The sequence below is a fragment of the Bos indicus genome, chromosome 12 (assembly GCF_029378745.1).
Source record: "Bos indicus isolate NIAB-ARS_2022 breed Sahiwal x Tharparkar chromosome 12, NIAB-ARS_B.indTharparkar_mat_pri_1.0, whole genome shotgun sequence".
NCBI lineage: Eukaryota > Metazoa > Chordata > Mammalia > Artiodactyla > Bovidae > Bos > Bos indicus.
This window is the reverse complement of record NC_091771.1, coordinates 72,278,933-72,302,063: the sequence shown is the minus strand read 5'-3', so window position 1 is coordinate 72,302,063 and position 23,131 is coordinate 72,278,933. Positions and strand designations below refer to the sequence as shown.

The window sequence follows — 23,131 nt, the reverse complement described above, 5'->3', positions numbered from 1 at the left end:
AACCAGGTTGCTCTCTGATGATAACACTTGTTAGACACTTGCTCCTGGATCTCTCTTCACACATCAAACTCAGCATAATCAACACCCAATGTTCCACACAAAACAACCCCTTCATCCATCTTCCCCACTTTACTCTCATTACATCTTTCCCAGGCTCGCAGTGTTTAAAAACAAAATAAACTCTTTCCTTAATCATAATTGGTGCAAAAGAATTTGAAAAGTAAATAAATACTAGCTATAGCCTAGCACTCTGAAAAAAAAATTCTTAAAATGTTTTTACTTTCTAGGCTTCTGTGTGTGTTCTTGTTGTTTTTGTTGTATTTTTTTTTTTTCTATGTGTTCTTAAAGATACAAGTGCACATATATAAAGAAAAGACAATTAATGTGAACATACTGTTATATGTGTTTTCATTTTGTATTTCTAAAATATTTATTTAATGGTTGCATAATATTATAGTACACATGATCATTTATTTAACAAATCCTCTATTGATGGATATTTAGGCAGTGTCAAATAGTTAGCTATTATAAATAACTGTGTTAAATATCCCTGAAGCTAAATCTTTGAAAACAACCTTAATCATTTCCTTCACAAAAAATCTCAGATGTGGAATTGCTGAGAGTCATGTATGAACCCCTTGGAAAGCAAGGAGATCAAACCAGTCAACCCTAAAGGAAATCAGTCCTGAATATTCACTGGAAGAACTGGTGCTGAAGCTCCAATACTTTGGCCACCTGACACAAAGAGCCAACTCATTGGAAAAGACCCTGATGCTGGGAAAGATTGAAAGCAGGAGGAGAAGGGGATGACAGAGGATGAGATGATTGGATGGCATCATTGATACAATGAGCATGAACTTGGGAAAACTGCAGGAGACACTGAGGGACAGCGAAGCCTGGTGTGCGTCAGACCATGGGGTTGGGAAGTGTCGGATGTGATTAGGTGAGTGAACAACAACAAAGTATGAACATTTTCAGTGGAAGCTGTTAAGCTGCTAGCCTACCCTCCGGAAGTATGATACCATTTTCTACTACCACCCATTTCCCTGCATGTTCACAAATCCAGGTGTTATAGCTCTGTTTTAATCAACATCAACTTGATTCCAAGAAGTGGAATCACTTTCCTAACATGTCTTGCTGGAGGCATAACAGCTCCTGGCTCCCCGTCCCCTGTACCTGCCCCCCCCTGGTCCATGTGCTCTCACTTCTCAGATTAAACTCCTAATTGCCAGCTCAGCACCCAACACTCCACCCACCCCAGGACGTCTCTTCTACAAAACTGTCCTCTCTAACCTCTCTATCCTTCATGTACACGAGTCAGCTTCCTTGACATCACTAGCTAGTTATGAGGGTTGAATGTAAAAATGTGAGTTACACACTTGGTAGTTCATTTTCCTGGATGCTTTTCAGGTGTCTAGTTCTTCATTCACTGAATCAGGGCATCATGCTTTTGCTTATGCTGCTCTCACCTCTCGGAATGCCTTTCACATGCATTTCCACCTGCTGAAACCCTAACCACACATCATTAAGTCTGTCTCACATGTCTAATTCCTTGGAAATGCTCTTCCTGTCCCCTAATATGGACTTGTTACAACTCTAACAGAAGTTATGTCATTTTTATAAGCATCTATAAAATCTGTGATCTCCTTCTAGCTTACAAAGCTAATATAGCCATTTTCTTGTTTCTTCAACCAGACTGCATATGTTGACATCAGGATCTGTATTGGACTTGACTTTTTATTATTTTTAGTACCTGTGGTGTCCTGAGAAAAAGAAACTCCCATGGGAGCTGAGATTTTTAACTCAGTCCAGAGAAATTTATGGAAAATCTATTACCATATTGAGCTTTCCTGGTGGCTCAGATGGTAAAGCGTCTGGCTGCAATGCAGGAGACCCAAGTTTGATCCCTGGGTTGGAAAGATCTCCTGGAGAAGGAAATGGCAACCTACTCCAGTACTCTTGCCTGGAGAATCCCACGGATGGAGGAGCCTGGTAGGCTACAGTCCATGGGGTCGCAAAGAGTCAGACACGACTGAGCAACTTCACTTCTTCACTTCATTACCATATTATTTAAGTACAAGACAAATCAGGCAGAGACAGACATAGCAGATGGATCCTACAGCCATAAATACAACTTCAAATGGCCAACACCTTATTCTCCTGGGACAGGCAACACCTTCCACAGCATAAGCGGTTATGGTCATTTTCTACCCTATGAAAATGATGACCATTTTTGTCCAAGAATTTACTCTGGGTGCTTTACATGCCTTATCTTGATTAGATTGTACATAAACCCTACATGTTATAATCTATCCTTTCAATTTTGCATAAGAAAAGATTGAGGTTTAGATGAATTAGTCTGTCTGAATATCAGAGCCTATAAGTAGCAGGATGGGACTCAAATCCACGTCTGTTGCCTCTTTTCCACCTGCTGATGGGCCTCCTTATCCCCTGGATGGCCTGACACCTTATCATGTCTCTGAGTAGCTAGAACAGAGAAAGTGGGAAGAGGTGTAGCTGTAGTTAAAGAAACAGGCCTACCATAGAGATCTTATGGTCAGGCACACATGTGGTGAGTGAGAGCAAAGAGGGTACCTGAGGGCAGGTGGACCAGCTGTCAGCAGGAAGACACGGTACCCACAGCTGGATTGAGAGAGAAACCTGCAGCTAAGTGGGACACATGGTGCCTGGGGAACAGGCCAAACAGACCTCATGCTTGGGGCAGCAGGACTCATTTTTTATCCCATCAGGTGGTGAAACAGCCACACATACACTGCTGCACTGGTCTGTCTCTGACTCCAGGTCCAGGCAGGGCTGAGCCTGTGGGAAATCCCTCCAGTCCCTTCAGGATGCTGGTGTGGGGAAGGACAGACAGCAGGATGAAAACTACCCATAATGAAGACAGACTCCCCTGGAAAGATGCAAATAAATGCAGTGGAATCACACAGAATTAGATTATAATGCAAAGGTGCAATTTATAGAGCATCAGCTCAGTTCAGTTGCTCAGTCATGTCCAGCTCTTTGCAACCCACTGGACTGAAGCATGCTACGCTTCTCTGTCCATCACCAGCTCCCAGAGCTTACTCAAATTCATGTCCATCCAGTCAGTAATGCCATTTAACCATCTCATAAAAGCATTAAAGTAAGTAAATCTAGTGGAACAGAACATTCTAGAGCCTCTTGCTCAGTTAGCAGCAGAGATTTGGGAATTTTTGAGTTCAATTCCAAACTGTCAAAGGACATTTCTTGGGAATCACAGGTTATCACTTATCAAAAACTGCCCATGGGAGAGAAAGGTGGAATTCATGTTCAGATGCGAATCTGAGTCAGGAGGTCTGGGTGAGCCTGAGACTCTGCATTTCTAAGAAGCTCCAGGACAGGCAGGTGCTACTGGCTCTTGCACCACAGTCTGAGTCACAGGGAATTAGGAAGCCAGCAGGGGACGGGGATAATCTGGGAGTGAAGGGAGCAATTTTAAAGAAAATATTACATAAAAAAAGGAAAAAATGTAGGAAACTAATATTTTTGTACGTTATAGCATGGTCTACTAAGCATCTGTATAAATGTAGCATCCAAGTAATAGCTGTGAGAAAAAAGAAAGCAACAATCAATCTACCTTGAGAGCTGGAAAATATTTTATTGCCCAGGACTCTCTAAAATGATCAAATCAACCACAAAATCATCTAAATGAAAAATGAAGCCCGTGTTCAGACTCTAACCAGGAAGTCTAGGGTGCTATTTACCTCATGTTGATTTTTTTTCTGTTTGGCTGTTCTGGGTCCTGATTGCTTTGCATGAGCTGTCTCTAGTTGTGATGAGTGGGAGCTACTCCTTGTTGTAGTACATGGGCCTCTCACTGAGGTGGCTTTTATTGTAGCTGAGCAAAGACTTCAGTAGTTGTGGCACAAGGGCTCAATTGTTGTGGTGCAGAGCTCAGTTGCTCTGTGGCATGTGGAATCTTCCCAGACCAGGGACTGAACCAGTGTCCCCTGCATTGGCAGGCAAATTCTTATCCACTGCACCACCAGGGAAGTCCTAGTTCCTTATTTCACTTGCAATTTCTTCTGTGAATCAAAATCCTGACTAGTAATGGCACCCCACTCCAGTACTCTTGCCTGGAAAATCCCGTGGATGGAGGAGCCTGGTAGGCTGCAGTCCATGGGGTCGCTAAGAGTCGGACATGACTGAGCGACTTCACTTTCACTTTTCACTTTCATGCATTGGAGGAGGAAATGGCAACCCACTCCAGTGTTCTTGCCTGGAGAATCCCAGGGATGGCAGGACCTGGTGGGCTGCCGTCTATGGGGTCGCACAGAGTCGGAGATGACTGAAGCGACTTAGCAGCAGCAGCAGCAGCAGTACCTACTATACTTTCCTATTGGTTCTAACTTTCAGGAATCAGTACAGAAGAGGAAATGAGGAAAAGAGAATAAAGCCCCACTTCTGTTGGGCTGGCTCACTCCCACGTCCCCTGCCCGCACCACCCACCCCCACCCCCCGCAAACAGCCTCTCTCAGTCCAATCCAACACCAAAAGTGTGTCCTGGAGTGATGGAGGCTGGGACAGGTAAGCAGGAGAGGGAACCTGACATATACACAAGTGGACTGAAATCACTTCATGAACACGCTGCCTGGGTGTCATCTCCAAACACAGAAATGAAGCTAACAGTAATACTGAGAGTGGACCAAGGCACAGATCAAAAGACAAGTTACTTCAGTTATTTATTTAGTCTCCAAATTCACTTTTCCCTCAAACACTTTAGAATCTCAATAATCCTATGATTTACAGGTTTTAAGAAGGAAGAATAAGAATCTGTTATGTTCCTAAGTTGTCCTAAAAAAGGTTCTTAGATAAATCATATTTTATGGCTTTGGGGGAAATTTAAGACAAGTGCAGATGAACAGAATTAAATTTACAACAGAAAATCTGACAGACACATTGTCTGAGAGTGAGTAAACATCATATACAGTGCTCTCAAGGACAAGATTGTATCAAGAGCTGCAGTTAATGTTTTCCTGACACAGCAGTTCACATTTTTCCTGACCTACACTGAAACTGGAAGTAATTAGGAGGGAGCTTTTGCCCTGTGACTAACTGAAACTGCCCCCTGGGTAGCATTTGGGCATTAAGTTGAATATTCTTTCATGTTGGTTCCTGCTTGCTCACACCTGAGCAGTCCCTCAGCACCCTCTCTGTGCCCTACAGAACGCCACATTCTAGGAACAAAGGTGAAAACCAGATGCTCCCTGATTTAAAAAGCCCTAAGGTACTATGAAATACAGATCCCAAATTACAAAGCATGCCACAGGTGTTATCTTTTAATTATGATGAAATTCACATAAAATTTAACCATTTTTAAGTGTATAGGTTGTCAATCAGTACATTCACATTTCTGTGCCAACAAGCTTGAAATTTTTTTTTTTTCATCATAAAACTGAAATTCTTACCCATTAAAAAAACAACTCAGGAGGCTTAAGTCCAAACCCTGACTCCAGGGAACTCCTGACTCCAAGGAACATTAATTGACAGGAGCTCATCAAACGCCTCCATATCTATACTGAAACCAAGCACCACACAAGGGTCAACAAGTTCCAGGGCAAGACATACCAAGCAAATTCTCCAGCAACAAAGGAACACAGCCCTGAGCTCCAAGATACAGGCTGCCCAGTCACCCCAAAGCCATAGACATCTCATAACTCATTACTGGACATTTCATTGCACTCCAGAGAGAAGAAATACAGCTCTACCCACCAGAACACCGACACAAGCTTCCCTAACCAGGAAACCTTGACAAACCACCTGTACAAACCCACACACAGCGAGGAAACACCACAATAAAGAGAACTCCACAAACTGCAAGAATACAGAAAGGACACCCCAAAATTAGCAATTTAAACAAGATGAAGAGAAAGAGGAATACCCAGCAGATAAAGGAACAGGATAAATGCCCACCAAACCAAAGAGGAAGAGATAGGGAATCTACCTGATAAAGAATTCTGAACAATGATAGTGAAATTGATCCAAAATCTTGAAACCAAAATGGAATCACAGATAAATAGCCTGGAGACAAGGATTGAGAAGATGTAAGAAAGGTTTAACAAGGACCAAGAAGAAATAAGAAAGAGTCAATATATAATGAATAATGCAATAAATGAAATTAAAAACACTCTGGAGGCAACAAATAGTAGAATAATAGAGGCAGAAGATAGGATTAGTGAATTAGAAGATAGAATGGTAGAAATAAATGAATCAGAGAGGATAAAAGAAAAACGAATTAAAAGAAATGAGGACAATCTCAGAGACATCAAGGACAACATTAAACGCCACAACATTCGAATCATAGGGGTCCCAGAAGAAGAAGACAAAAAGAAAGACCATGAGAAAATACTTGAGGAGATAATAGTTGAAAACTTCCCTAAAATGGGGAAGGAAATAATCAGCCAAGTCCAAGAAACCCAGAGAGTCCCAAATAGGATAAACCCAAGGCGAAACACCCCAAGACACATATTAATCAAATTAACAAAGATCAAACACAAAGAACAAATATTAAAAGCAGCAAGGGAAAAACAACAAATAACACACAAGGGAATTCCCATAAGGATAACAGCTGATCTTTCAATAGAAACTCTTCAAGCCAGGAGGGAATGGCAAGACATACTTAAAATGATGAAAGAAAATAACCTACGGCCCAGATTATTGTACCCAGCAATGATCTCATTCAAATATGAAGGAGAAATCAAAAGCTTTTCAGACAAGCAAAAGCTGAGAGAATTCAGCACCACCAAACCAGCTCTCCAACAAATACTAAAGGATATTCTCTAGACAGGAAACACAAAAATGGTGTATAAATTCGAACCCAAAACAATAAAGTAAATGGCAACGGGATCATACTTATCAGTAATTACCTTAAACATATATGGGTTGAATGCCCCAACCAAAAGACAAAGACTGGTTGAATGGATAAAAAAACAAGACCCCTACATATGTGGTCTACAAGAGACCCACCTCAAACAGGGGACACATACAGACTGAAAGTGAAGGGCTGGAAAAAGATTTTCCATGCAAATAGGGACCAAAAGAAAGCAGGAGTAGCAATACTCATATCAGATAAAATAGACTTTAAAACAAAGGCTGTGAAAAGAGACAAAGAAGGTCACTACATAATGATCAAAGGATCAATCCAAGAAGAAGATATAACAATTATAAATATATATGCACCCAACACAGGAGCACCACAATATGTAAGACAAATGCTAACAACTATGAAAGGAGAAATTAACAATACCACAATAATAGCGGGAGACTTTAATACCCCACTCACACCTATGGATAGATCAACTAAACAGAAAATTAACAAGGAAACGCAATCTTTAAATGATACAATAGACCAGTTAGACCTAATTGATATCTATAGGACATTTCACCCCAAAACAATAAATTTCACCTTTTTCTCAAGTGCACATGGAACCTTCTCCAGGATAGATCACATTCTGGGCCATAAATCTAGCCTTGGGAAATTCAAAAAAATTGAAATCATTCCAAGCATCTTTTCTGACCACAATGCAGTAAGATTCGATCTCAATTACAGGAGAAAAACTATTAAAAATTCCAACATATGGAGGCTGAACAACACGCTGCTGATAACCGACGAATCACAGAAGAAATCAAAAAAGAAATCAAAATTTGCATAGAAACGAATGAAAATGAAAACACAACAACCCAAAACCTGTGGGACACGGTAAAAGCAGTCCTAAGGAGAAAGTTCATAGCCATACAGGCACATCTCAAGAAACAAGAAAAAAGTCAAATAAACAACCTAACTCTACACCTAAAGCAACTAGAAAAGGAAGAAATGAAGAACCCCAGGCTTAGTAGAAGGAAAGAAATCTTAAAAATTAGAGCAGAAATAAATGCAAAATAAACAAAAGAGACCATAGGAAAAATCAACAAAACCAAAAGCTGGTTCTTTGAAATGATAAATAAAATTGACAAACCATTAGCTAGACTCTTCAAGAAACAAAGGGAGAAAAATCAAATCAATAAAATTAGAAATGAAAATGGAGAGATCACAACAGACAACACAGAAATACAAAGGATCATAAGAGACTACTATCAACAATTATATGCCAATAAAATGGACAACATGGAAGAAATGGACAAATTCTTAGAAAAGTAAAACTTTCCAAAACTGGACCAGGAAGAAACAGAAAATCATAACAGACCCATCACAAGCACGGAAATTGAAACTGTAATAAAAAATCTTCCAGCAAACAAAAGCCCAGGTCCAGAAGGCTTCACAGCTGCATTCTATCAAAAATTTAGAGAAGAGCTAACACCTATCCTGCTCAAACTCTTCCAGAAAATTGCAGAGGAAGGTAAACTTCCAAACTCATTCTATGAGGCCACCATCACCCTAATACCAAAACCTGACAAAGATCCCACAAAAAAAGAAAACTACAGGCCAATATCACTGATGAACATAGATGCAAAAATCCTTAACAAAATTCTAGCAATCAGAATCCAACAACACATTAAAAAGATCATACACCATGACCAAGTGGGCTTTATCCCAGGGATGCAAGGATTCTTCAATATCCGCAAATCAATCAATGTAATACACCACATTAACAAATTGAAAAATAAAAACCATATGATTATTTCAATAGATGCAGAGAAAGCCTTTGACAAAATTCAACATCCATTTATGATCAAAACTGTCCAGAAAGCAGGAATAGAAGGAACATACCTCAACATAATAAAAGCTATATATGACAAACCCACAGCAAACATTATCCTCAATGGTGAAAAATTGAAAGCATTTCCTCTAAAGTCAGGAACAAGACAAGGGTGCCCACTTTCACCATTACTATTCAACACAGTTTTGGAAGTTTTGGCCACAGTAACCAGAGCAGAAAAAGAAATAAAAGGCATCCAAATTGGAAAAGAAGAAGTAAAACTCTCACTGTTTGCAGATGACATGATCCTCTACATAGAAAACCCTAAAAACTCCACCAGAAAACTACTAGAACTAATCAATGACTATAGTAAAATTGCAGGATATAAAATCAACACACAGAAATCCCTTGCATTCCTATACACTAATAATGAGAAAACAGAAAGAGAAATTAAGGAAACAATTCCATTCACCATTGCAACGGAAAGAATAAAATACTTAGGAATATATCTACCTAAAGAAACTAAAGACCTATATATAGAAAACTATAAAACACCGGTGAAAGAAATCAAAGAGGACACTAATAGATGGAGAAATATACGGTGTTCATGGATTGGAAGAATCAATATAGTGAAAATGAGTATACTACCCAAAGCAATTTATAGATTTAATGCAATCCCTATCAAGCTACCAACGGTATTCTTCACAGAGCTAAAACAAATAATTTCACAATTTGTATGGAAATACAAAAAACCTCGAATAGCCAAAGCCATCTTGAGAAAGAAGAATGGAACTGGAGGAATCAACCTACCTGACTTCAGGCTCGACTACAAAGCCACAGTTATCAAGACAGTATGGTACTGGCACAAAGACAGAAATATAGATCAATGGAACAAAATAGAAAGCCCAGAGATAAATCCACGCACATATGGACACCTTATCTTTGACAAAGGAGGCAAGAATATACAATGGATTAAAGACAATCTCTTTAACAATTGGTGCTGGGAAATCTGGTCAACCACTTGTAAAAGAATGAAACTAGAACACTTTCTAACACCATACACAAAAATAAACTCAAACTGGATTAAAGACCTAAACGTAAGGCCAGAAACTATAAAACTCCTAGAGGACAAGATAGGCAAAACACTCTCTGACATACATCACAGCAGGATCCCTTATGACCCACCTCCCAGAATATTGGAAATAAAAGAAAAAATAAACAAATGGGACCTAATTAAACTTAAAAGCTTCTGCACATCAAAGGAAACTATTAGCAAGGTGAAAAGACAGCCTTCAGAATGGGAGAAAATAATAGCAAATGAAGCAACTGACAAACAACTAATCTCAAAAATATACAAGCAACTCCTACAGCTCAACTCCAGAAAAATAAATGACCCAATCAAAAATTGGGCCAAAGAACTAAATAGACATTTCTCCAAAGAAGACATACAGTTGGCTAACAAACACATGAAAAGATGCTCAACATCACTCATGATCAGAGAAATGCAAACCAAAACCACTATGAGGTACCATTTCACACCAGTCAGAATGGCTGCTATCCAAAAGTCTACAAGTAATAAATGCTAGAGAGGGTGTGGAGAAAAAGGAACCCTCTTACACTGTTGGTGGGAATGCAAACTAGTACAGCCACTATGGAGAACAGTGTGGAGATTCCTTAAAAAACTGAAAACAGAACTGTCTTATGACCCAGCAATCCCACTGCTGGGCATGCACACTGAGGAAACCAGAAGGGAAAGAGACACGTGTACCCCAATGTTCATCGCAGCACTGTTTATAATAGCCAGGACATGGAAGCAACCTAGATGTCCATCATCAGATGAATGGATAAGAAAGCTGTGGTACATATACACAATGGAGTACTACTCAGCCATTAAAAAGAACACATTTGAATCAGTTCTAATGAGGTGGATGAAACTGGAGCCTATTATACAGAGTGAAGTAAGCCAGAAAGAAAAACACCAATACAGTATACTAACGCATATATATGGAATTTAGAAAGATGGTAACAATACCCCTGTGTACAAGACAGCAAAAGAGACACTGATGTATAGAACAATCTTATGGACTCTGTGGGAGAGGGAGAGGGTGGGAAGATTTGGGAGAATGGCATTGAAACATGTGTAATATCATGTATGAAACGAGTTGCCAGTCCAGGTTCGATGCAGGATACTGGATGCTTGGGGCTGGTGCACTGGGATGACCCAGAGGGATGCTGTGGGGAGGGAAGAGGGAGGAGGGTTCAGGATGGGGAGCACATATATACCTGTGGCGGATTCGTTTTGATGTTTGGCAAAACTAATACAGTGTTTGAGGTTTAAAAATAAAATAAAATTAAAAAACAAACAAACAACAACAACAAAAAACAACTCCCCATTTCCCGTCACTGAGTCTCTGGTGACCACTTTCCTACTTCCCGTCTTCTTGGATTTGACTACTCTAGGAATCTCACATAAATGGAATCAGAGTATTCATTTCTTTTGTGTCTGGCTTATTTCATTTAGCAAGATGTCATCAAGGTTTATCCACAGGTCAGAATTTTCTTCCTTTTTAAGGCTCAATAATACTTAATTGTAAGTATATAGTTCCTTCCAACTTTTGGCTGCCGTAAACATCAGTTCAATTCAGTTCAGTCGCTCAGTCATGTCCGACTCTTTGAGACCCCATGAATCACAGCACACCAGGCCTCCCTGTCCATCACCAACTCCCGGAGTTCACTCAGACTCACGTCCGTCAAGTGGGTGATGCCATCCAGCCATCTCATCCTCTGTCATCCCCTTCTCCTCCTGCCCCCAATCCCTCCCAGCATCAGGGTCTTTTCCAATGAATGAATTCATCAAATGAGGTGGCCAAAGTACTGACATTTCAGCTTTAGCATCATTCTTTCCAAAGAAATCCCAGGGCTGATCTCCTTCAGCATGGACTGGTTGGATCTCCTTGCAGTGCAAGGGACTCTCAAGAGTCTTCTCCAACACCACAGTTCAAAAGCATCAATTCTTAGGCATTCAGCCTTCTTCACAGCCCAACTCTCACATCCATACATGACCACAGGAAAAACCATAGCCTTGACTAGATGGACCTTTGTTGGCAAAGTAATGTCTCTGCTTTTGAATATGCTATCTAGGTTGGACATAACATTTCTTCCAAGGAGTAAGTGTCTTTTAATTTCATGGTGCAGTCACCATCTGCAGTGGTTTTGGAGCCCCCCAAAATAAAATCTGACACTGTTTCCCCATCTATTTCCCATGAAGTGATGGGACGGGATGCCATGATCTTCGTTTTCTGAATGTTGAGCTTTAAGCCAACTTTTTCACCCTCCTCTTTCACTTTCATCAAGAGGCTCTTTAGTTCTTCTTCACTTTCTGCCATAAGGGTGATGTCATCTGCCTATCTGAGGTTATTGATATTTCTCCTGGTAATCTTTATTCCAGCTTGTGTTTCTTCCAGCCCAGCGTTTCTCATAATGTACTCTGCATATAAGTTAAATAAGCAGGGTGACAATATACAGCCTTGACATACTCCTTTTCGTATTGGAACCAGTCTGTTGTTCCATGTCCAGTTCTAACTGTTGCTTCCTGACGTGCATACAGATTTCTCAAGAGGCAGGTCAGGAGATCTGGTATTCCCATCTCTTTTAGAATTTTCCACAGTTGATTGTGATCCACACAGTCAAAGGCTTTGGCATAGTCAATAAAGCAGAAATAGATGTTGTTCTGGAACTCTCTTGCTTTTTTGATGATTCAGCAGATGTTGCCGATTTGATCTCTGGTTCCCCTGCATTTTCTAAAACCAGCTTGAACATAAGGAAGTTCACGGTTCACATATTGCTGAAGCCTGGCTTGGAGAATTTTGAGCATTACTTTACTAGCATGTGAGATGAGTACAATTGTGTGGTTTTTTGAGTATTCTTTGGCATTGCCTTTCTTTGGGATTGGAATGAAAACTGACCTTTTCCAGTCCTGTGGCCACTGCTGAGTTTTCCAAATTTGCTGGCATATTGAGTGCAGCACTTTCACAGCATCATCTTTTAGGATTTGAAAGAGCTCAACTGGAATTCCATCACCTCCACTAGCTTTGTTTGTAGTGATGCTTTCTAAGGCCCACTTGACTTCACATTCCAGGATGTCTGGCTCTAGGTCAGTGATCACACCATCGTGATTATCTGGGTCATGAAGATCTTTTTTGTACAGTTCTTATGTGTATTCTTGCCACCTCTTCTTGATATCTTCTGCTTCTGTTAGGTCCATACCATTTCTGTCCTTTATCAAGCCCATCTTTGCATGAAATGTTCCCTTGGTATCTCTAATTTTCTTGAAGAGATCTCTAGTCTTTCCCATTATGTTTTCCTCTATTTCTTTGCGTTGATCGCTGAGGAAGGCTTTCTTATCTCTTCTTGCTATTCTTTGGAAGTCTGCATTCAGATGCTTAAATGTTTCCTTTTCTCCTTTGCTTTTCCCTTCTCTTCTTTTCACAGCTATTTGTATGGCCTCCCCAGACAGCCATTTTGCTTTTTTGCATTTCTTTTCCATGGGCATGGTCTTGATCCCTGTCTCCTGTACAGTGTCACGAACCTCATTCCATAGTTCATCAGGCACTCTATGTATCAGATCTAGGCCCTTAAATCTATTTCTCACTTCCACTGTATAATCATAAGGGATTTGATTCAGGTCACACCTGAATGGTCTAGTGGTTTTCCCTACTTTCTTCAATTTAATTCTGAGTTTTGCAATAAGGAGTTCATGATCTGAGCCACAGTAATCTCCTGGTCTTGTTTTTGTTGACTGTATAGAGCTTCTCCATCTTTGGCTGCAAAAAATATAATCAATCTGATTTCGGCGTTGACCATATGGTGATATCCATGTGTAGAGTCTTCTCTTGTGTTGTTGGAAGTAGGTGTTTGCTATGACCAGTGCATTTTCTTGGCAAAACTCTATTAGTCTTTGCCCTGCTTCATTCCGTGTTCCAAGGCCAAATTTGCCTGTTACTCCAGGTGTTTCTTGACTTCCTACTTTTACATTCCACATAAGTGTACCATAAATGCTACCTTAAAAGAATATATGACAGTAAGGATATATTAGTGTGTATACATATGTTTTATATATATATATATATATATATATATACACACAACATATATTTTAGTATATTAAGTATATGTTAGCACATTAAGTATACAGTCTATTTGGTATGTATATTGAAAAATATAATATATATTAGCATATTAGTATCAGAGAAGGCAATGGTACCCCATTCCAGTACTCTTGCCTCGAAAATCCCATGGATGGAAGAGCCTGGTAGGCTGCAATCCATGGGGTCGCTAAGAGTTGGACACGACTGAGCAACTTCACTTTCCCTTTTCACTTCCATGCATTGGAGAAGGTAATGGCACCCCACTCCAGTGTTCTTGCCTGGAGAATCCCAGGGATGGAGGAACCTGGTGGGCTGCCATCTATGGGGTCGCATAGAGTCGGACACGACTGAAGCGACTTAGCAGCAGCAGCATATTAGTATATATAAGGGTATATTAAACCAAGAGTTTCAAAGATGCACTAGACTTGACTCAGAAAATGAGATTTTCACCATGCAGATGACAGAGGGCCTGGGTCTCTGAGGCTGAGGGGAAGCCATGCACACTGGGAACAGGGAGGATGTGGTGCTTTGGGAGAATCTACACACAATCCCAGTGCAGGAGAGTGTGTGTATGTCAGAGACATACTTGCAGCAGAGGGAGGTGGGGAAGAGCTCCTAACGCCTTGCCAGATCTTGTTTAGTGTCTTCTTCAAGACTCTGTCCTGGTCCCAGCTGAGGGCCTCAAGCTGAGTGTGGAAGGAGCATCACCAGCAGACATGGATTGTGGCAGGTCCAGGTCACAAGCTTCTCTGCCATCTCTCACGTGGATCTTCTCTGCTCCCTTCCATTTGCTTTTGACTTTGAGCCAGTCTCTAGACCCTCCCTCCATCTGAGGCACTGGTTCCTTACTCCTGACTGGGTCATTATTCAGGCTCTTCTCTGGTGGATACAAAGTCACCCCACGGCCCCTGCTGGAGTGGACTTGAGGCTATGCTATGGTTCCAGCAGCAGCTCACCCAGCCAGTAAAGATCAGATCTGGGCTAAGAAAGAAGCAGTCTGTGGGGGGATCGCAGGGGACTGGCAGCTCAATGTGGGTGAGTGGAGGACAAGGCTACAGGAAGGGCTAAGGGACAGAGAGGGAGGCTGAAATCAGAGGGTATCATGGGAAGAAGAGAAGATTTCAAAACACAAACAAGAAAAGATGGAAAGGAATGAGATATTAGAGAGTTAAGGCCAGGAAGACAAGGCTGATGTCCCAGACTTTGTAATAATCAGGTGTCACATATAGTGTCCCAGGTCAAGGTAAGATGGAGCCCCCGATCCCAGGGCCCATCAACCACCATGAAGGAGCTCACAACACAGGGAAAAATTTGCTGGTATCCCCATTCCATGATCAGTTTCCAAGAAAGATTCACCTACAATATCACTGATTTGCATCCTTTAGGAGCAAACAGTACCCCTGACACAGTGATAAGGAAGCCAAGAACAGATGTGGTGCTAAATCTTTAGCTGGATTTTAAAGAGGCAAATGGCTTAAACTAACCGTTTGTCTTGAGAAAATGGATGTTATCAGGTTCCTCAGTACCAGAGGACTGTCCGAGTTATATCTGAAGTTCACCCCGGAAAAGAAAATCCTTCCATTGGTGGGCCAGAGTGGTGGTGGACGATACTCAAGTTCCCAGGGTGCTTCTTTCTCAAGGTCTGTATATTCAATCCCCCTTTCTACTGAAATCATCTGAAAGACATATGACATCACATCAGTTAGTATCAGAGGATCTAGTTTATGGGTGTTCAGAGATTGTAAATGAAACCTCCTGCTTTTCTATGGTTCAGAGTATCTCAGGTCTCAACATCCACAAAGGACAGAAGTAGAAGTCTGATGAGGCCTTAGATGATCTGCAAACTTGTTCGTCATCTTCAATACTTTTATACACAACTACTTTCTTCAATTTTATATAAAAGCTAAAACAATTATAGAAATGAATGGTAAGGTTTTATTGGTCCACCTTTCACATCTGAATAAAAAAAGCAAAAGTTATTTTTGAAAGAAAAGAACACTTATGGACATCAATCAGTATGTGTAGCTGCAGAAGGGTCACATGTTACAGATGTCCAGAACTGGACAGTCATCAAACATCATTTTAATAGTCACTTTCAACTCTGTTAGAAGAAATAAATAGAAAAACTTCATTTTTATTGTTTTTCTCCCTTTAGGAGAAGGTACAAATATTCAAAAGTATATAATTTACTTATTGACTAAGGCCTCTTGAACAACCACAATTCCACACCCTTAAGAGCACATTCTGAGAGGAAGCCTACCTACCAGGAAAAAGGGCCACCAGCAAATTCAGGGGTTCAACATACATAAGAATAAGTGATAAAATGGGGGGGGGTGAGAGAAATATTAATTAAATAAACCTTAAAATACTGGATTCTTCTCTTTTACCAAAAATAAGGAATTATCCATTAAGAAGCAAAGATAAATAAGCTGCTAAGAAATTAGCTTACATTGTCTCCAGAATTTCAGAACCTCTCTCCTACAGAGACATTTATTGTATTTTAAGACAGTTTGTGATGAGTGTAAAATCCTCTGACATGGCATACATATGTGAGAAAATATGTATATATTTTTATTAACTTTAAGCAGATGGAAAGTGAAAGTGAAAGTCAGTCAGTCATGTCCAACTCTTTGCAACCCCATGGACTATAGCCTGTCAGGCTTCTCTGTTCATGGGGATTCTCCAGGCAAGAATACTAGAGTGGGTAGCCATTCCCTTCTCCAGGGGATCTTTCCAATCCAGGGATAGAATCTTTGTCTCTTGTGGCTCTGCATTGCAGGTGAATTCTTTACCATCTGAGACACCAGGGAAGCCCTTAAGCAGATGGAGGAGAACATAAAAGACTTTGTAAGATTATGTTAAAGAAAAAAAAAAAAAAAAAAAGGAATAAGGAAGGGTTTTATTATTTTACATAAGAATTGCTTTTATGCCATATAACAGCAAGGAGACCTGAAAAGGCTAAGAACAGAAAAATAAACATCACCATGTTCTCAACTTCGGCACTTTGCCTGACGCACAACTGGAACATCCCTGTGAGTGTGAGCGTGAGAGACAGGACCAGGCCAACCTGCCCGAGATTCAAAGCTAAATGAGGAAGAAGAGGAATAAAGTGAGTCTATTTCTCAACCCCCCACACAGGTCCTTCTGTCACTTTACAAAGAAGACTCCTTTATTTTTATGATTTTTATTGAAGCGTAGTTGATTTACAAAGCTGTGTTAGTTTCAGGTGTACAGTAAAGTGAATTAGCCAGATATATACACAAATCTGCTCTTTTAAAATTATTTTCCCATATATGTTATTAGAGAGTATTAGATAGAATTCCCTGTGCTATACAGTAGGTCCTTTTTAGTTACCTATTTTATATATAGTAGTGAGAAGACTCCTTTATAATATTGAAATTATTGGCATGTAATGATATTATCACTCATAATATTACTTCTGTTGTATGAGACAATAATATAGTAAAAGCACATACACACATACACACACACACTACAAGGGACTTCCCTGGTGGTACAATAGCTAAGACTCTGAACTCCCAATGCAGGGGGCTGAGTTTCGATCCCTGGTCAGGCAAAGAGACCTCACGTACCACAACTAAGAGTTCACATGCTGCAACTAAATTCCAACCTGTTATAACTAAGACTAAAGATCCTGCATGCCCCAGCTAAGATCCAGTGCAGCCAAATAAATAAATAAAGTTTTAAAAAGTTATTCTGAATTTAGAAAGAGCACTGATCATAACAAACACCCTCTTCCAAAAACACAAGAGAAGACTCTACACATGGACATCACCAGAGGGTCAACACTGAAATCAGATTGATTATATTCTTTGCAGCCAAAGTTGGAGAAGCTCTATACAGTCAGCAAAAAAAAAGACCAGGAGCTGACTGTGGCTCGGATCATGAACTCCTTATTGCCAAATTCAGACTTAAATTCAAGAAAGTAGGGAAAAACACTAGACCATACAGGTATGACCTAAATCAAATCCCTTATGATTATACAGTAGAAGTGAGAAATAGATTTAAGGGCCTAGATCTGATACATAGAGTGCCTGATGAACTATGGAATGAGGTTTGTGACACTGTACAGGAGACAGGGATCAAGACCATCCCCGTGGAAAAGAAATGCAAAAAAGCAAAATGGCTGTCTGGGGAGGCCATACAAATAGCTGTGAAAAGAAGAGAAGGGAAAAGCAAAGGAGAAAAGGAAACATTTAAGCATCTGAATGCAGACTTCCAAAGAATAGCAAGAAGAGATAAAAAAGTCTTCTTCAGCGATCAACGCAAAGAAATAGAGGAAAACAACAGATTGGGAAAGACTAGAGATCTCTTCAAGAAAATTAGAGATACCAAAGGAACATTTCATGCAAAGATGGGCTTGATAAAGGACAGAAATAGTATGGACCTCACAGAAGCAGAAGGTATTAAGAAGAGGTGGCAAGAATACACATAAGAACTGTACAAAAAAGATCTTCACGACCCAGATAATCACGATGGTGTGATCACTGACCTAGAGCCAGACATCCTGGAATGTGAAGTCAAGTGGGCCTTAGAAAGCATCACTACAAACAAAGCTAGTGGAGGTGATGGAATTCCAGTTGAGCTCTTTCAAATCCTGAAAGATGATGCTGTGAAAGTGCTGTACTCAATATGCCAGCAAATTTGGAAAACTCAGCAGTGGCCACAGGACTGGAAAAGGTCAGTTTTCATTCCAATCCCAAAGAAAGGCAATGCCAAAGAATGCTCAATCTACCACACAATTGCACTCATCTCACAAGCTAGTAAATAATGCTCAAAATTCTCCAAGCCAGGCTTCAGCAATATGTGAACCATGAACTTCCTGATGTTCAAGCTGGTTTTAGAAAAGGCAGACGAACTAGAGATCAAATTGCCAACATCCGCTGGATCACGGAAAAAGCAAGAGAGTTCCAGAACAACATCTATTTCTGCTTTATTGACTATGCCAAAGCCTTTGACTGTGTGGATCACAATCAACTGTGGAAAATTCTGAAAGAGATGGAAATACCAGACCACCTGTTCTGCCTCTTGAGAAATTTGTATGCAGGTTAGGAAGCAACAGTTAGAACTGGACATGGAACAACAGATTGGTTCCAAATAAGAAAAGGAGTACGTCAAGTCTGTATATTGTCACCCTGCTTATTTAACTTATATGCAGAGTACATCATGAGAAACGCTGGACTGGAAGAAGCACAAACTGAAATCAAGATTGCCGGGAGAAATATCAATAAACTCAGATATGCAGATGACACCACCCTTATGGCAGAAAGTGAAGAGGAACTAAAAAGCCTGTTGATTCAAGTGAAAGTGGAGAGTGAAAAAGCTGGCTTAAAGCTCAACATTCAGAAAACGAAGATCATGGTATCCGGTCCCATCACTTCATGGGAAATAGATGGGGAAACAGTGTCAGACTTTATTTTTGGGGGCTCCAAAATCACAGCAGATGGTGACTGCAGCCATTAAAATAAAAGACACTTACTCCTTGGAAGGAAAGTTATGGCCAACCTAGATATCATATTCAAAAGCAGAGACAATACTGTGCCAACAAAGTTTCATCTAGTCAAGGCTATGGTTTTTCCTGTGGTCACATATGGATGTGAGAGTTGGACTGTGAAGAAGGCTGAACACCGAAGAATTGATGCTTTTGAACTGTGGTGTTGCAGAAGACTCTTGAGAGTCCCTTGGACTGCAAGGAGATCCAACCAGTCCATTCTGAAGGAGATCAGCTCTGGAATTTCTTTGGAAGGAATGATGCTAAAGCTGAAACTCCAGTACTTTGGCCACCTCATGCGAAGAGTTGACTCATTGGAAAAGACCCTGATGCTGGGAGGTATTGGGGGCAGGGGGAGAAGGGGACGACAGAGGATGAGATGGCTGGATGGCATCACTGACTTGATGGACGTGAGTCTGAGTGAACTCCAGGAGTTGGTGATGGACAGGGAGGCCTGGTATGCTGCGATTCATGGGGTCGCAAAGAGTCAGACACGACTGAGCATCTGAACTGAACTGAAAAAAGTTGTTGTTCAGTCACTAAGTCATGTCTGACTCTGTGACACCATGGACTGTAGCATGCCAGGCTTCCCTGTCCTTTGTTATCTCCCAGAGTTTGCTCAAATTCATGTCCATTGACTTTGTTATGCTATCTAACCATCTCATCCTCTACCACCTCATTCTCCTCCTGCCTTAAATCTTTCCCAGTATCAAGGTATTTTCTCATGAGTAAGCTCTTTGCATCAGGTGGTAAAAGTTGGAGCTTTAGCATGAGCCTTCCAGTGAATATTCAGGGTTGATTTCCTTTAGGATTTCCTAATTTGATCTCCTTGCTGTCCAAGGGACTTGGAAGAGTCTCCACCAACATTACAACTTGAAAGCATCAATTCTTCAGCCCTCAGCCTTCTCAATGGCCCAACTTTTACATCCATTGACAACTCTTACATGACTACTGGAAAAAACATAGCTTTCACTATATGGACCTTTGTTGGCAAAGTGATGTCTCTGCTTTTTAATATTCTGTATATATTTGTCATAGCTTTCCTTCCAAGAAACAAACATCTTTTCATTCATGGCTGCAGTCACAGTTTGTAATGATTTTTGGAACCCAAGTAAACAAAATCTGTCACTGTGTTCAACGTTTCCCCATCTATTTGCCATGAAGTGATGAGACCAGATGCCATGATCTTAGATCTTTGAATGCTGAGTTTTAAGTCAGCTTTTTCACTATGCTCTTTCACTTTCATCAAAAGGCTCTTCAGTTTCTCTTCACTTTCTGCCATTAGAGTGGTATCATCTGCATATCTGAAGTTTTTGATATTTCTCCCAGCAATCTTGATTCTAGCTTGAGCTTCATCCAGCCTGGCATTTTGCATGAGGTATTCTGCACATAAGTTAAATAAACATAGTGACAACATATAGCCTTGTCATACTGCTTTCCCAGTTTTGAACCAGTCCATTGTTCCATGTACAGTTCTGTTTTTTCTTGACTTGCTTACAGGTTTCTCAGGAGACAGGTAAGATGGTCTGGTATTCCTATCTTTTTCAGAATTTTCCACAGTTAATTGTGGTCCACAGAGTCAAAGCCTTTCTCTATAGTCTTGCTTTCTCTATGATCCAATAAATGTTGGCAATTTGATCTCTGGTTCCTCTGCCTTTTATAAACCCAGCTTGTACAGTTGGAAGTTCCCAGTTCACATATTGTTGAAATCTTGTTTGAAGGATTTTGAGTATATCCTTACTTGCATGTAAAATTAGTGCAATTGTAAGATAGTTTGAACACTCTTTGGCATTGCATTTCTTTGGGACTGGAATGAAAACTGACCTTTTTCAGTCCATGGCCACTACTAACTTTTCCAAATTTGCTGGCATATTACATGAACAGCATTATCTTTTAGGATTTGAAATAGCTAGGCTGGAATTCCATTACCTCCACTAACTGTTCATAGTGATGCTTCCTAAGGTCCACTTTGCTTCACCTGCCAGGATGTCTGGCTCAAGATGAGTGACCACACCATCGTGGTTATCCAGGTCATTAAGATCATTTTGGTACAGTTTTTCTATGTATTCTTGCCACCTCTTCCTAATCTCTTCTGCTTCTCTTAGGTCCTTACCACAGGACCTTCTCTTTGTCCTTTATCCATATTAATCCCACCTGGATTGAGATACACTTGACAGTATAATATAGTTGAGGATGCCATCGTTCAGATTTTTGTCCTTATGCTTCGATTATCATTATGTAATTTCACTCTCTACAACCAATGTAGCTGCAGTTTAAATCACAAAAACAAGGCAGTGGGTTCTAAGAGCCAGTGCTTTTAAATCTAAAATATTACTCTCATTTTTCCACTATCAAAGACTGTGATTCTGGGCTATTTCTATGGAATAGTAAGGGATGGTGAATTGATGCTGCACTTTCCAACAACTGCTCATCTGGGACCCACATAGCAGTGAGTATACTGTTTTTGCTATAGAGAATCTTTCTCAGACCCCTACAATGAAGGGATCCAAGTAGCCCTAAAGCTAAAACCTAAAACTCAAAACCCAATCTGTACAAAAAGCTTAACAGTAAACCTGGTTCTCTCTATCCAGCTATAGGACATTACCTGGGATTTTCGGAAGGTCACCTTGCTACAGTTATGTAGACCTCAACCCATTAAAAGAAAGATAAAAAGATAAAAGATCTCAATGAAGACCTACTGTAAACAAACAAACAAGCAAACTACTCAAGAGCAATCTACAGATTCATTGCTGCTGCTGCTGCTAAGTCGTTTCAGTTGTGTCTGACTCTGTGCAACCCCACAGAGGACAGCCCACCACGCTCCCCCATCCCTTGGATTCTCCAGGCAAGAACAGTGGAATGGGTTGCCATTTCCTTCTCCAATGCATGAAAGTGAAAAGTGAAAGTGAAGTCCCTCAGTCATGTCTGACTCCTAGCAACCCCATGGACTGCAGCCTACCAGCTCCTTCATCCATGGGATTTTCCAGGCAAGAGTACTGGAGTGGGGTGCCATTGCCTTCTCCGACAGATTCAGCGCAATCCCTATCAAATTACCAATGGCATTTTTCACAGAATTAGAACAAAAAAGTTTACATTTTGTATGGAAACACAAAATACCATGAATAGCCAATGTAATTGTGAGAAAAAGAAGAAAAATGAAGCTAGAAGGAATCACGGTCCCTGTCTTCAGACTATACTACAAAGCTATAGTAATTGAAACAGTAGACTACTAGCACCAAACCCAGAAATGAAGATCAATGGAACAGGACAGAAAGCCCAGTGATAAACCCATGCACCTGTGTCACCTATGACGAAGCAAGAATACACAATGGAGAAAAAACAGTTTCTTTAATAATTGGTGCTGGGAAAACTGGACAGCTACATGTAAAAGAATAAAATCAGAATACTCCCTAAGACCATAAACAAAAATAAACTCAAAATAGATTACAGACATAAATGTAAGACCAGACACTAGAAAACTCTTAGATGAAAACATAGGGAAAACTCTGACATGAATTGCAGCAAACTTTTTTACACACCTCCTAGAGCAATGAAAATAAATGAAACACAAATAAATGGCACCCAATTAAGCTTAAAACCTTTTGCACAGAAAAAAAAAAAAAAAACACAACAACAACAACATAAAAAAATACCAAGACAATCTGCAGAATGGGGGAAGTATTTGCAAATGAAGTGGCTGACAAGGGATTACTCTCCAAAATATACAAGCAGTTCATGCAGTTCAATATAAAAAATAAATCAAAATATGGGCAGAAGATTAAACCAGACATTATCCA

The 23,131-nt window shown here is 40.3% G+C and overlaps 1 protein-coding gene across 2 annotated transcripts in view; it reads right to left on the bottom strand.

Moving 5' to 3' along the window:
• The window catches only part of LOC139186117 (ATP-binding cassette sub-family C member 4-like), a 177,629-nt gene that overhangs the window by 46,257 nt on the left and 108,241 nt on the right, over window positions 1-23,131 (bottom strand). The window contains exons 24-25 of one of the 2 annotated variants that reach the window (XM_070799893.1): window positions 16,806-16,906; window positions 15,307-15,498 (exon numbers count right to left, since the gene is read on the bottom strand). In XM_070799893.1, the coding sequence (XP_070655994.1) occupies window positions 15,307-15,498; window positions 16,806-16,906 (293 nt within the window). Of the gene's footprint in view, window positions 1-15,306; window positions 15,499-16,805; window positions 16,907-23,131 lie in introns of those variants that run through there. The other variant, XM_070799894.1, reaches the window with a different exon arrangement.